This window comes from Oncorhynchus mykiss, chromosome 15, assembly GCF_057628025.1.
Source record: "Oncorhynchus mykiss isolate SJ-2025 chromosome 15, ASM5762802v1, whole genome shotgun sequence".
Taxonomy (NCBI): Eukaryota; Metazoa; Chordata; class Actinopteri; order Salmoniformes; family Salmonidae; genus Oncorhynchus; species Oncorhynchus mykiss.
In genome coordinates this window covers 56,471,957-56,484,617 of record NC_143036.1, presented here as the reverse complement: position 1 = coordinate 56,484,617, position 12,661 = coordinate 56,471,957, and the positions used below count along the sequence as shown (strand labels likewise).

Sequence of the window (12,661 nt, the reverse complement as noted above, 5' to 3'; positions counted from 1 at the left end):
AAATGACACCCTAATCCCTAGTGCGCTACAAGGAGTGATCAAAAGGAGTGCACTAATCATTTGAGATGAGAGCTCTGTGATAGTGAGAACTTTGCATAAGTAGTATCATGACCTTGTGAAAATGTTGTCTTTCCTGCCTTGTGTGGAAGTGAAAGAATGTTCACTCAAGTCGACTCTGTGCTTATCTACACAGGGAAGCACTTCACAGCGCTCTGGCAGAATGGATGATAGTCCTACAGTATACCTAGCTAGATCTGTACAATGTGACACTGGATTACAGTCTGTTGGAATCGAGTGTGTGTGTGTCTGTGGCGGCGGGTAGCAGCGAGACCGAGAAGTGTGAATGTGTGTACAGTGAGGGAGAGTGTGTGTATACAGAGTGTGTAACGTTCACCACAATCATCCAGGAGCTGTCTCGCAGTATGGATGTCATCGAGGAAGGGAAGGTACAAGAGGACCTGAGTGAAACCAGTGTTACCACCGAGAAGGACAGTGAGTTGACCCCAGATACCTCAACTGAGAACGTTCCTAATATTTTAATACTTGCATAAGTCTAATTACTGACTGAAGTCAAAATTTAAATTGTCACGTTGTGTGGTTGACTAGGAAAAAAACGATATCGGTCTCAATAGCAAGACAAATGCTTCTTTCTCTCTGTGTCGTACCAGTTGAAGCCTCTGTTTCTGAGGACTCAACCGTAGGGGACAGAAGCAGGTAGGCTGCTCAACATACAACACCTCATATTCTAAAGATGCATTACAAGATAATAATATAAATGCTCTCAGGTACTGTGACACTCATAGCTCTGTTTTCTAGTGACACATACTGTATTACTCTGTTTTCCTCATTGCAGCCTGTCCCCTAACGACAAGGAGATTGAGGTAGTGGTAAGCTTACAACATTTTCTTTCTCTTGATTATCTCTCTGTATGTACCATAGAGTTAAGGCTTGTGTTTCTGCCAGACTGAGTTCCAGCGCCTGTCCCTGGGCTTTAAGTGTGACATGTTCACCCTGGAGAAGAGGCTGAGGCTGGAGGAGAGGTCACGAGACCTGGCAGAGGAGAATGTTCGGAGGGAGGTGTCCAGTTGCCAGGGACTATTACAGGTGAGAGGGAAGGGACTGGGTACAAGGGAGACTTCAACCACATGTAAAGGGACCGGTTGAAGAGGGAGACACAGGAGTGAGGTGTCCAAATGTAGCTGTCAGGACCTGCTACAGGTGAGGGGCATACAATTTCCTTTTACCTTCCTCGTATCTGCTCTTCCCAGGCCCTGGCCCCTCTGTGTGAGGATGATAACCAGTCTATGGAGATCATCCAGAGACTTCAGAAGAACCTGGACATCCTCATCCAGTCCATGACCAGAGTGTCCAGTCGCTCAGAGATGCTGGGCGCCATACACCAGGTACAGTACAATTGAATTGTGTGATTTGTCCCCCTCTCTCTCCCCTCACCTTTTTTGAAGAGAGTCATATAGGTAGACGGTGTAGGTCGGCGTCTGTGTGACTTCTCTCTCCCCCTCCAGGAGTCTCGTACAGGCACGGCAGTAGAGATAATGGTCCAGCATGTAGAGAACCTGAGGAGGATGTACACTAAGGAACACGCTGAGCTCACTGAGCTGAGGGAGAACATGCTGCAGAACGAGAGGTCCTTCGGATCCCACTCAGGAGGAACACACTCGGGTGAGGAACACACACACACACACACACACACACATTTATCATATGTTTCTTCCTAATACTGAATATTTTTCCTTTAGATGATTTCAGAGGCAAGAAACCTTCTGGAGCAACGTCCTATAAGGTAGGTCAGTTTAGGCTCAGTGTATATGATGTGCTGCTGTTTTAGTCACTGTAGTGACCACTGTCTGCATCTGTACACTGTATTGTTTTCCCTATTCCTCCTTTCCTCAGGCATCAGCCCGACGGGTCAGCATTGCAGCTATCCCCCGGTCCGGTGGGGGAGGGGGACCCATGCATTTTGACATGCCTAATAAACCACAGGACACGGAGGCGGAGAGACTCACCCGCAGATCTCCCTGGTAGGTAGACTGCAGCACTGTGTGGGGGAAATGAGGAGTTGTTGAAGAATATTTAAAACGCAGTCTTGACCCTGTTTTGCAAAACAAACCCCATTCTGATTTCTGAGGAAAAAATTTGCATCTAGGTGTTTGTAAATTGGGGGCCTTTGTTAAAACATGACTTGCGGGCTGTGTAGTCTGCGTTAGGTGTTGTGTGGAATGTGACGTGTGGATTGTGAATGTATGTGGCGTGGTTACAGGAATGTGACGTGTGGATTGTGAATGTATGTGGCGTGGTTACAGGAATGTGACGGGGAAGAGCACGGCGCGTCCTCCTCTAAAGCGCTTTGTTAGCTCCGGGGCTTGGATTGAGACTGACGAGCCCTCCCTCGTGATGCTGATGAAGGGGTAAGGGCTGATATCGGCTGTGTTGCAGAAGCACTCGCGTGTGTCATATTAGCCCAACCTGAAAACAAACATTCTGCATTTAGTTTCCCCAACCATGTACTGTATATGTATGTAACAAGTCAGCAGGAGAACAACCTGCAAACATAACAGGCGCATGTGGAACATTGACTGCAGAGTATCTGTGTGCATGCATGTAACAAAATGTGGGTCCTAAGTGTGTGTTGTTAAACAAGTGTGTGTGTGTGTGAGACATGCATTAGTGTCTGTATGTATTTTTTGTGTGTGTGAACCGTGCATGCCCACCCCGTCCCACAGGCCTGCCTACGACGCAGACTCTCCTTCAGATGAGGAGAGGAGGGAAGTGCCCGTTCAGAGGAAGTCCAGTCTCACTGAGCTGGGCAACAAAATCACCTCCCTGATTATGCCCAACAAGACGTTAGTAGTTAACCAACCGCTAGTGTTTCACGTCCATCTACAGCCAGGCAGCACTGCTTTCTACTGCTGCGTAGCTGGTTAGGCTTAGTAGCTTCTCTGCCGCTCCTGAGCCTTATACACTTTTCACACCATCGTGCCCACCTGAACCATACTGTACTGTCCTGGCTCAGATAGTTTTTTTTCACCAACTACCGTGGAAGTGTAACGAGGCCAGAGCAGTACAGCTCGGCTTGGCTCAGTAGTGTGAAAAGGGTTCTAGATGCTATAGCCTGGATTCCTGTCTGCTTTCTGCTTTAGCCAACTGCTTGACAAATGTAAAGCAGTTGGTTAAATCATAAGCCCATCTGGCTTCCAGGCTGTGCTGCTTTAGGTCCGGGGAGCAGACTCTGGTCCAGATTGACTGAGCAGAAAGACGGGTGTGAACAATATACCTGGTCAAGAGCGAACGCTTTGTGAATCTGGCCCTTGGTCTCTGAGCCCGAGCAGTCTCTGGACGTGTGGTTCTGGTTTCTGCTTCAACTAAACTCTCCTTCGGCTCTAATCTCTTCCATCTATTCCCATCAGGGGAAATAGTGTGCCTTTGTGTGTCCTGGGGAGTGTATGTGAGACATGCATTGCCTCGCCGCTCAACATGCTCTAGGGCTGTTTTTCTATTTTCTGTGTACCAGGTGTGTGCTACAGAGAACGCTTCGGAGTGGTGGTCAGTCCACGCCGCTAACACCATCCTAATTTAGCCTAGGCGCCAGTCTGTTTCTGCATCGCTACATCACTGCTTTGGGAAGACGGACAGACATTAGCTTGGCTTCGGCTAACCCAGGCTAAGTCTTACTTTGGCGTCCATTCTAAATCGTCTCTTTCCCTCTCCCACTCTCTCTCCAGTCCCATCCTGGCAGAGCAGACCGCAGCAGCCCCGTGTTTGGGCTACTCCTCCCGGCCTGCGTCTGCAGCCAGCGGGTCCCGAGGACTGTGGCTCTGGCTGGCCCTAGTAGTGGTCCTAGCAGGCCTTCTGGCCCTCCTAGCCAGCCTGGTGCTGCAGCCGGCCGTGGATGGAGCGCCCGTGGGGACCGGGGACTCCTGGGTGACCATCCAGCAGCTCCTGTGGCCCTACACAGGGCTGAGGCACAACGGACAGCCACCGGTTTAGAGGGGCTGTGGCCCCAACAGACTGGGATGGACAGGTAGGCACCTGGGTATGGTCAACCCCTGGAAGGTCTTCTGCAACTTGAACCATCACGTGTGATAGACTAGTTAGTGTGTGAAGACAGAAGCAGTCAGTGTTTGTACTGGGGCTACTGAACACTGACCACAGATTTACTATTGGTGCCCGGAGACATTCTACAACGCCGTTACGGAAGGGGGATTGTAATGTTGCTGGCTGTTGTATATGTGGGCACAATGTTGACCAATCAAGTCAAGGAGGATACCAGCATTGGGCTGACCAATCATGTAATGGACTTCAGCGCATGCTATCCAATCACGTCACACCTTTTTTGAGTATTTGTTGGTCCATCATCCTATGGACATCAACATGCTTGCTCATGGACAGTGGATTTAGCCGCTTTTACTTTTTAAAACACATTTCATAGTAAACTTCTGAATCTATTATGGTATTTGCGGTTGCCTGAAGAGGCCACCATTTTAACAATTAAAATGCCATTTTTTTAATGTTTAATTTATCGTTTGACAGCATTAGTGTTAGGGGATATGTGTGTATCTATTATATTGCGTCTTTGTTATAACCAGTGTTTTGTTACAAACTCACACAAATGGTTTTTACTCTACTTCTTTAAGTGCTCACTTATGAAATTCATCCACTTTTGTATGTTCCAAAGAGGGGGAGTCAAACTTTACACAATAAAGGAACTTTATTCTACAGAAATAAGCTTTGTGGTTTTACATGAGGGTCCATCTGTTGTAAGGGTTAAAGTTCACAGTTAGCAGTCTGTCATACCCACGGTGTTCCGCACAGTAGGTTGAAGTTGCCGCTAACCTACCTGATACAAGATCAGATATACATATTCCCCCTAATGGTTAAAGTTATGATCGGGAATAGTTAAATCTGATCCTAGATCTGTGGTTGTTGGCTACTCTGACAGAGCTTGGGGGTCTATTATCTACTGTAGTCAGGAGTATGTGAGAGGCCGTGTGGCACACAGCAGTCTGTGCACGGCGTCGACGAACAGGTGATGAGAGCGTCGTTCCTGTCCGGCGGGGGACATGCCGTCTCGGAGCATGTGCAGGAAGGTGGAGTGGAACTCGCTGCCGGGGTCCAGCTCTGGAGAGAACGCCTCACTGTGTTCCTTGATCCTCAGCCTTTGGCTCCTCCGGGCCCCCAGTAGGTACACACACCACGAGTCCTCTCGGACCGGGACCGGGTCTAGGTGCTCACACACCTGGGAGAGAGGTTAATCCTACTGTACACACACCACAACGACACTGGGATGGCTGCTAGGTGCTCTCCCACTTTGGAGAGAAGGTATCAATAGTAGGGTGAATATCCTGTCCATCTGCATGGAAAAAGTACTTTGCAGGTGCAAGGAAATGTCCGTACTAGAGGTGAATCTCAACCAAATCTAGTCTGTCCAGTCAACCTGCTCAGTGTTTCCCCTATATGCACTGCAGCTCTTTCCTTGTTCCTGATTCTGAAGCTACTTCTGTTACTTTCTGGGGAGGTCCTCTATCCAAGGACTCAGAGTGTGTGTGTGTGAGGATGTGAGTGTGTTTAAACCGTATGCATCTCTAAGTGTGAGTGTACCTGCAGCACCAGACGCTCATGGCCACACTGCGTGTTCCACTGGCTCCAGGAGAAGGCAAAGGCAGAGGAGAGCAGGGCCATCTGTTCATACACAGCATGTTCTATCAGAGGGTCCTGGAGAAAAGGTTAATGTTATGACAAGCTTTTCAACACCATTTTTGCCTAACCAGATTTTAAGATCCACATTTTTTTTTTAGAGCGTCCTACAAGGGAGGAGAAAGATACCGCATCAGACGTTTCTACACCCCAACCTACTGTATTTTTTATTTTTCGTGAAAACGAAACGTCCCATTTTCAGGACCCTGTCTTTCATAGATGATTCATAAAAATCCAAATAACTTCACAGATCTTCATTGTAAAGGGTTTAAACACTGTTTCCCATGCTTGTTCAATGAACCATGAACGATTAATGAGCATGCACCTGTGGAACGGTCGTTAAGACACTAACAGCTTACAGACGGTAGGCAATTAAGGTCACAGTTATGAAAACGTAGGACACTAGAGGCCTTTCTACTGATTCTGACAAACACAAAAAAAAAATGCCTAGGGTTCCTGCTCATCTGCGTGAATGTGCCTTAGGCATGCTGCAAGGAGACATGAGGACTGCAGATGTGGCCAGGGCAATAAATTGCAATGTCCGTACTGTGTAATGCCTAAGACAGAGCTACAGAGAGACAGCACGGACAGCTGATCGTCCTCGCAGTGGCAGACCACGTGTAACAGCTGCACAGGACAGGTACAGGATGGCAACAACTGCCCGAGTTACACCAGGAGCGCACAATCCCTCCAGTGCTCAGACTGTCCGCAATAGGCTGAGAGAGGCTGGACTGAGGGCTTGTAAGGCCTGTTGTAAGGCAGGTCCTCGCCAGACATCACTGGCAACAACGTCGCCTTTGGGCACGAACCCACCGTTGCTGGACCAGACAGGACTGGCAAAAAAGTATGAGTCGCGGTTTTGTCTCACCAGGGGTGATGGTTGGATTCGCATTTATCGTCGAAGGAATGAGCGTTACACCAAGGCCTGGACTCTGGAGCGGGATCGATATGAATGTGGGCAGTGTGTCACAGCATCATCGGACTGAGCTTGTTGTCATTGCAGGCAATCTCAATGTTGTGCGTTACAGGGACGACATCCTCCTCCCTCATGTGGTACCCTTCCTGCAGGCTCATCCTGACATGACCCTCCAGCATGACAATGCCACCAGCCATACTGCTCATTCTGTGCATGATTTCCTACAAGACAGGAATGTCAGTCTTCTGCCATGGCCAGCGAAGAGCCCAGATCTCAATCCCATTGAGCACGTCTGGGACCTGTTGGATCAGAGGGTGAGTGCTAGGGCCATTCCCCCCCAGAAATGTCCGGGAACTTGCAAGTGCCTTGGTGGAAGAGTGCGGTAACATCTCACAGCAATAACTAGCAAATATTGTGCAGTCCATGAGGAGGAGATGCACTGCAGTACTTAATGCAGCTGGTGGCCACCAGATACTGACTTTTTATTTTGACCGTTCAGGGACACATTCAATTTGTTAGTCATGTCTGTGGAACTTGTTCAGTTTGTCTCAGTTGTTGAATCTTATGTTCATACAAATATTTACACATGTTAAGTTTGCTGAAAATAACGTTTTCTTTTTTTGCTGAGTTTAGGTTTTTGTTGCTATACAGGTTCAAAGGTGTTACAAGCAACATGAATTGTGTGCCCACATTGCTTTGTGCAACATGCATCTAATCCACAGTATGCTGATGGCACTCACCTTTGCGTTTACGCTGACATATTTGTCGGAGTATTGGTTGACGAAGATGTTGACCCCGGCGCTGACCATGGCTTTCTGCAGTCCAGAGGGACTCATCCACTGGCCCAGGATGTGGTTCAGTCCTCTCTCCTGGTCTGACTGGAGCATACACTTGCTGCCCTGTCAGAGAGATGAATCAGGATGCATTATCTCATGGATTTGGGTAATTCCTCAATACAATAATAGCCTTGTTTCCTTCATTACCACTGAAAACATTGTCTAGATTTCCACAATACTGTTTCCCCAGGTATTAATCACTGAGGAATGTTCACGAATAGAGGAAGCCATTTTAAACTGTTGAGATGCACCCAACAGTGTCTGGAGGAGATGGAGCATGACAGAGAGCGAGTTCTTGCCTTGATGGTGATGCTGACTTCAGTGAGGGCTGCGGTGATGGTGAGCAGGGCAGAGTCCTGGCCCAGTGGTCTGAGCTCCCAGCTCTGGAACGGCATGTTGGCATACGAGTCCTGTAGAAGCGTGAAGGCGTAGAAGGAGTCCATCTTGAACGAGATCTTCCGCTCTGCCTGGTCGTACGACGTCTCACTGATGCAGTCGGTCTTCCAGTGCTGACCTATTGATTGACAGAATTGTTAGATGTGTTGACTAGACATCATGGCTCTCAATGTAGAAAAGGGAATAATGTCAACTCCACACATTTCTATCTGAAAGTTCTGTACTTTCTGGGTAGAGTGCCCCCCCCCCCCCACAAGGTAGGAACTACATTCAGATTCTGGCATTTGTTAAATACTTGTATCACTATCAGTCCCATGTGGAGCCCGTCCAGTTCTCCAGGTGTCTCTCACCTTCAGGGTCCCAGCGGGCCACCTGGGGGTCCTCCAGGAATAGGACAGAGTCAGGCAGGGTGACTGTGACCCCTACAGGGGGACTGGTCAAGACCCCACTGTCCTCCAGCTTCATGGAGGCAGAGCCCTGGATCTGAGTCTGCTCTGTGGGGTAGGGGAACGGCTGCAGCCCTGTGTCCAACAGCTGGGGGTTGGGGCGAGAGACACTGATGTTAACTCAGAGAAATAAAGCTGGTTCTGTTACTTTCCTCAAGGTTATCTAGTCCCCTTGATTAACGCATCATATACTTTATCAAGGAGTTTACACATTCAGTAACCCACAGACGGGGTGCCCAGTGAAAGTCCATGGAGTAGGAAGGGAAACTGCTGTCAGAAAGGGCACTTTCTGAACTATACTGAACATAAATATAAACCCAACATGCAACAATTTCACCGAGTTCCATGATCTACAGTTCAAAGGAAATCAGTCAATTGAAATAAATTAGGCCCGAAATCTATGGATTTCACATGACTGGGCAGGGCATAGGCCCACCCATTGGGGAGCCAGGCCCAACCAGTCAGAATTAGTTTTTCCCCACAAAAGGGGTTTATTACAGACAAAAATACTCTTTAGTTTCATCATCTGTCCGGCTGGCTGGTCTCAGACGATCCTGCAGGTGAAGAAGCCAGGTGTAAAGGTCCTGGGCTGAGGTGGTTACACGTGGTCTACAGTTGTGAGGCCGGGTGGACGTACTGCCAAATACTCTAAAACAACATTGGAGGCGGCTTATGGTAGAGAAATTAATATTAAATTATCTGCCAACAGCTTTGGTGGACATTCCTGCAGGCAATGCCAATTGCACGCTCCCTCAACTTGAGACATCTATGGCATTGTGTTGTGTGACAACTTTACGTGTTGCGTTTATATTTTTGTTCAGCATAGGTGCTGTACTTGGTGGTTTTGGTTCACCTCTCTCATCTCCCATCCATTGAGTTGTTGGGACTGTGGCGGCAGACGGAAGACATCGCAGTAGAAGACTCCTCCCAGGGGTGTGTACTGCTGCAGGTCAACCACCTGACCCTCATAGCTGTCAATCACTGGGTCCATCGGGGTAGGGGTGGAGTCTCCCTCACCTGGACAAGACACACGTACAGGTGAACATGGGAATCACAATATGGAATGAAAGGGGCAGGTTAATTCACAAGCCGTGTTTATAGTAACATGGCTAGGGTTGCAAAATTCTGGAAACTTTCCCCAAATTCAATTTTTTCCCAGAAATCTTGTTTGAAGGACTTCTAGATTTGCTACTTATTCCTTTCCTGATTCCAGGAATGTTGCAACCCTAAACATGACACTAAATAGAATCCGAAAAGTGAAATATATGAAGGGACTGTTATTTGACCACTTTGTCCTCTGAGCCAGTTGTAGTCTCTCACCTGAGTCATCTCCCTCTAACATTGTATCTATCTGACTCCCATTCTCCTCCAGCTTCTGTTGCGCATCCTCCAGTTGCTTCTGACCACTCCTCCCCTCCTCCTTCATAGATATCACACTCACCGCACTCTGACACGCATACACATGCACACATGGATACGCACACAGACGTTAGCCTATGTCACTTTTTTTATTTTTATTAATTCATCCTTTTTGTTTCCAGCTTACCTTCCTGCCTTCAGACCCTCTGACAGACTGCACCTCTTCTTCTGCACCTCCCTGCTGTGTGCTCCCTCTCCTGTCACCATCTCCCTCCATCTCCCCACACTCCCCCACGGGGGTCGCTCCCTCCAGAAGGAGTTCCTCCCTGGTCCCCAGGCCCAGGGACATCCTGCTGGGGTTCTGGCTTTTCAGGTTAGCCAGGTGAGACAAGTGGTCATAGTGGGTGTGGAGGATTCTCACAGCGACGTCACTGACTGCCAGCTGTTTGGGAAGCTCAAAGCCCAGTCCCACCTCCTCGAACTGGAACCCTTTAAACCTGGAGAGCCACAGAGAGAGAAATACTAAATTGTTCTGTTTTTTTTCTTTACCCAACACATCCATAAGAATGGGTTTGAGAAGAAAAATACTGTTAGCAAGGAGACTAGATAGAAAGTCTATTTGTGTGAAGTGAATAGAACGAAAGTCAGACATACGTCTGTGACGTGCCTTGGGTTCTTGTTAAGGTTGGCCCACAGACACAGTGTGATGATGTCATCCTGGACCACTGTCTGCATGTTCCCCGTCTCAATGTCTGAGTGAGCATTAGCCCACTGTGGCCAGGGAGAAACACAGACCTCAGCAAAACATGCTCATGTTACATTATAAAAGTTAAATACAGTCGTTTCCTAAAACTGGCAGACATGTTTTCTGCATGTCCTAAACATCATCTGTACCCCTACCTTGAGTATCTCCTCAGTGCTGTGGTCAAGTTTGGATTGGATGAGAGTCTGGATGGAGAGCAGGGTCTCCTGGTACCTCAGGGCATCAGCTGGTTCAGGCTGGTCCCTCAGCATACCCTCCAGCTCCTCTAGCAGCTGCAGGCGGAGATGAAGTGCAGCCGTGTTTATGTTCATTTGGTAGAATCCTTATACAGATCAATACCTGTCTCAAATAGAATTGCTCTTGACAGAGTCCCGTTAAGTGGGCTCAAACAGGAACAAGTGTTTTCAAATGCAAAACTGAATTGAGCGTTCTTATCGGACACATTCAGAACCGGTAGAATCCCCTTCTCCTGTTTCATGTCTCCATAATGTTACCCTGGTGTTTAATAGTAAACCCACCCGTAGCGCCAGGGCACACTCCTTTAGAATCGGTTTGATCTGGACCTCTGGGTCCTCGCACCACAGGTTGATGAAGGTGTTGATCTCCTGCTGGACTGACGGGTCTGGACTCCCGTCACAACGCATGTACCTGTCCCACTAGGGAGAAAATTAGCAGTCTTTAACTATGTCAAATGGGGCTCATCTGATTTATTTATCTACATCTACCAAGGCCATTACGGTAGTCTCTTGGACACGGTGTCTGGTAAAACCATAACATGAAGGCTCGGACTAGCATAGCTAATATCTTAGTAACTACACAAAAGTCAGAGTTAGAGCTTTAGAACAATCACACACCTTGGCTTTCGCTCTGGAGTCAGTCTCCCACTTGGTGACTGCAGTCTGGTTCTCTTCCACTAGATGACGCAGTTCGTTCAGCTCATCCTCTCTGCGATCTTTGTCCTGTCACAGAAAGCAAGCAATGATCACTCTTTTTCATTAGAACATTACGGACAGGTTTAACTTCAAGAGCCCTCTCTGTACACAAACACACCGATAACCATGAATGTTAATGGTCAGTGATGGTAATACCTTTAGTTCCAGTTTCTGATGCTCCTCCTGCTCCTTTCTCTCTCTCTCCAGCCTCTCTTGCTCCTCTTTCTCAGCCAGGAGTCGAGCCTCCTCTACACAGCAGAGGGGGAAAGGAGTCATGGGTCAAACATACAGTGCACGCTATTGAAGTAGCCCCATAAGTGTATCTGATGTATTACTGATGTATCACTGTGCATACTATTGAAGCATCTATGATAAAAATGGCAGTTCAATAACACAGATCAAATGGTACAAATGCGCACACAGACATACAACAATTAGCATATGACAGAGGTTTCGTCATGGATTGAATGATAATGAGAAATGACCAGTACCCTCTTCCTTCTGTCTTCTCACATCCTCCTCTTTCTGAAGTTGCTCCTTTTCAGCCTTACTGAGCTTGCCTCCTTTCTTTTGGGCAGACTTGAGCCAAATCAACAATTCAACTTGATGAACAAATGTAATCAGTTGTGATCATAGACACATCTGCAAACTACTGAATTCTTGCAAGTTTTGGGCATTACAAAAGTGAGTATGAAGGTAAAGAGCATGGCTATCTAAAGAACTTAAACTCTGAGATGCTGGGGAGAAACTGAGAACGTGATATTATATTCAATTTAGCTAGCTATATCTACTAGGCCTAGCTTGTTAAATCTCTCATGAATCAATATTATGCTATTCATAACAGTAGTTAACAGATACCTTTGCATCCTTGGGTGGCTAACAGGGAGAGAACATATAGAATCGAAAGTTAGGGGATAGAGTATTTAGCTGTAGCAAGATAAGGCTGAACGAAGCAATAAGAGACAAACACAGACTTGCAGCAGCATCATAATTGCAGTAGCTAGCTAACGTTAGCTAGATTACTTAGCTAACTCTGGTTTAGCTAACTAACGTTAGCTATGTAGCCAGTTTGTTGCCAGAGCAAGTAACTTATGCAACTAGCTGTATCTAGCTACTTAATATCTTAACAACCTAACCAGATATTCATTTTCTAACTCACTACTTAGATAAAGTAGCTAACATTTGTTTGAAAACTGCTCACCATTTTCTCTTGGTGGGATATGTCAGCTTTCAACTATTTTCGCGTCCAAGTTACCATGGAAACGATAACGCACGCACAGTAGGTCAATATTTTGCTTTGC

At 47.3% G+C, this 12,661-nt stretch overlaps 2 protein-coding genes across 11 annotated transcripts in view; one reads left to right on the top strand and one right to left on the bottom strand.

The window, feature by feature from the left end:
• lrmp (lymphoid-restricted membrane protein) overlaps nt 1-4,740 on the top strand; it is a 23,345-nt gene extending 18,605 nt beyond the window's left edge. For 2 of the 7 annotated variants that reach the window (XM_021563601.3, XM_090200411.1), the window contains exons 27-37: nt 408-492; nt 669-714; nt 854-887; nt 964-1,104; nt 1,269-1,403; nt 1,524-1,680; nt 1,758-1,801; nt 1,912-2,039; nt 2,322-2,426; nt 2,742-2,861; nt 3,741-4,740. In XM_021563601.3, coding sequence (XP_021419276.3) covers nt 408-492; nt 669-714; nt 854-887; nt 964-1,104; nt 1,269-1,403; nt 1,524-1,680; nt 1,758-1,801; nt 1,912-2,039; nt 2,322-2,426; nt 2,742-2,861; nt 3,741-4,005 — 1,260 coding nt within the window. In that variant the 3' untranslated portion in view covers nt 4,006-4,740. The remainder of the gene's footprint in view (nt 1-407; nt 493-668; nt 715-853; nt 888-963; nt 1,105-1,268; nt 1,404-1,523; nt 1,681-1,757; nt 1,802-1,911; nt 2,040-2,321; nt 2,427-2,741; nt 2,862-3,740) is intronic. The other 5 variants (XM_090200413.1, XM_090200412.1, XM_090200416.1 and 2 more) reach the window with 5 other exon arrangements.
• dnai7 (dynein axonemal intermediate chain 7) lies at nt 4,708-12,661 on the bottom strand. Of its 4 annotated transcripts, none has more exons than XM_021563604.3 (16): nt 12,562-12,661; nt 12,219-12,236; nt 11,852-11,939; nt 11,517-11,608; nt 11,283-11,387; nt 10,947-11,084; nt 10,566-10,700; nt 10,333-10,436; nt 9,853-10,162; nt 9,627-9,753; nt 9,160-9,323; nt 8,211-8,394; nt 7,764-7,978; nt 7,369-7,527; nt 5,617-5,730; nt 4,708-5,254 (listed from the first exon to the last, which is right to left on the bottom strand). In XM_021563604.3, exons 1-16 carry the CDS (start codon nt 12,562-12,564, stop codon nt 4,985-4,987), a joined length of 2,226 nt encoding a protein of 741 aa, XP_021419279.3. In that variant the 5' UTR covers nt 12,565-12,661; the 3' UTR covers nt 4,708-4,984. The 4 variants fall into 4 exon arrangements, with proteins under 4 accessions (XP_021419279.3, XP_090056544.1, XP_036800497.2 ...); XM_090200418.1 differs by having other exon boundaries at nt 10,320-10,436; nt 12,562-12,618; XM_036944602.2 differs by lacking the exon at nt 12,219-12,236 and having other exon boundaries at nt 12,562-12,659.

Excerpts from the sequence above, each read along its gene's own strand:
- dnai7 (XM_021563604.3), bottom strand. Across the intron at positions 10,437-10,565 it reads GCACTGAGGAGATACTCAAG|TGGGCTAATGCTCACTCAGA; the intron begins GTAGGGGTACAG and ends CCCTGGCCACAG. Across the intron at positions 7,528-7,763 it reads AAGTCAGCATCACCATCAAG|GGCAGCAAGTGTATGCTCCA; the intron begins GCAAGAACTCGC and ends TCTCTCTGACAG.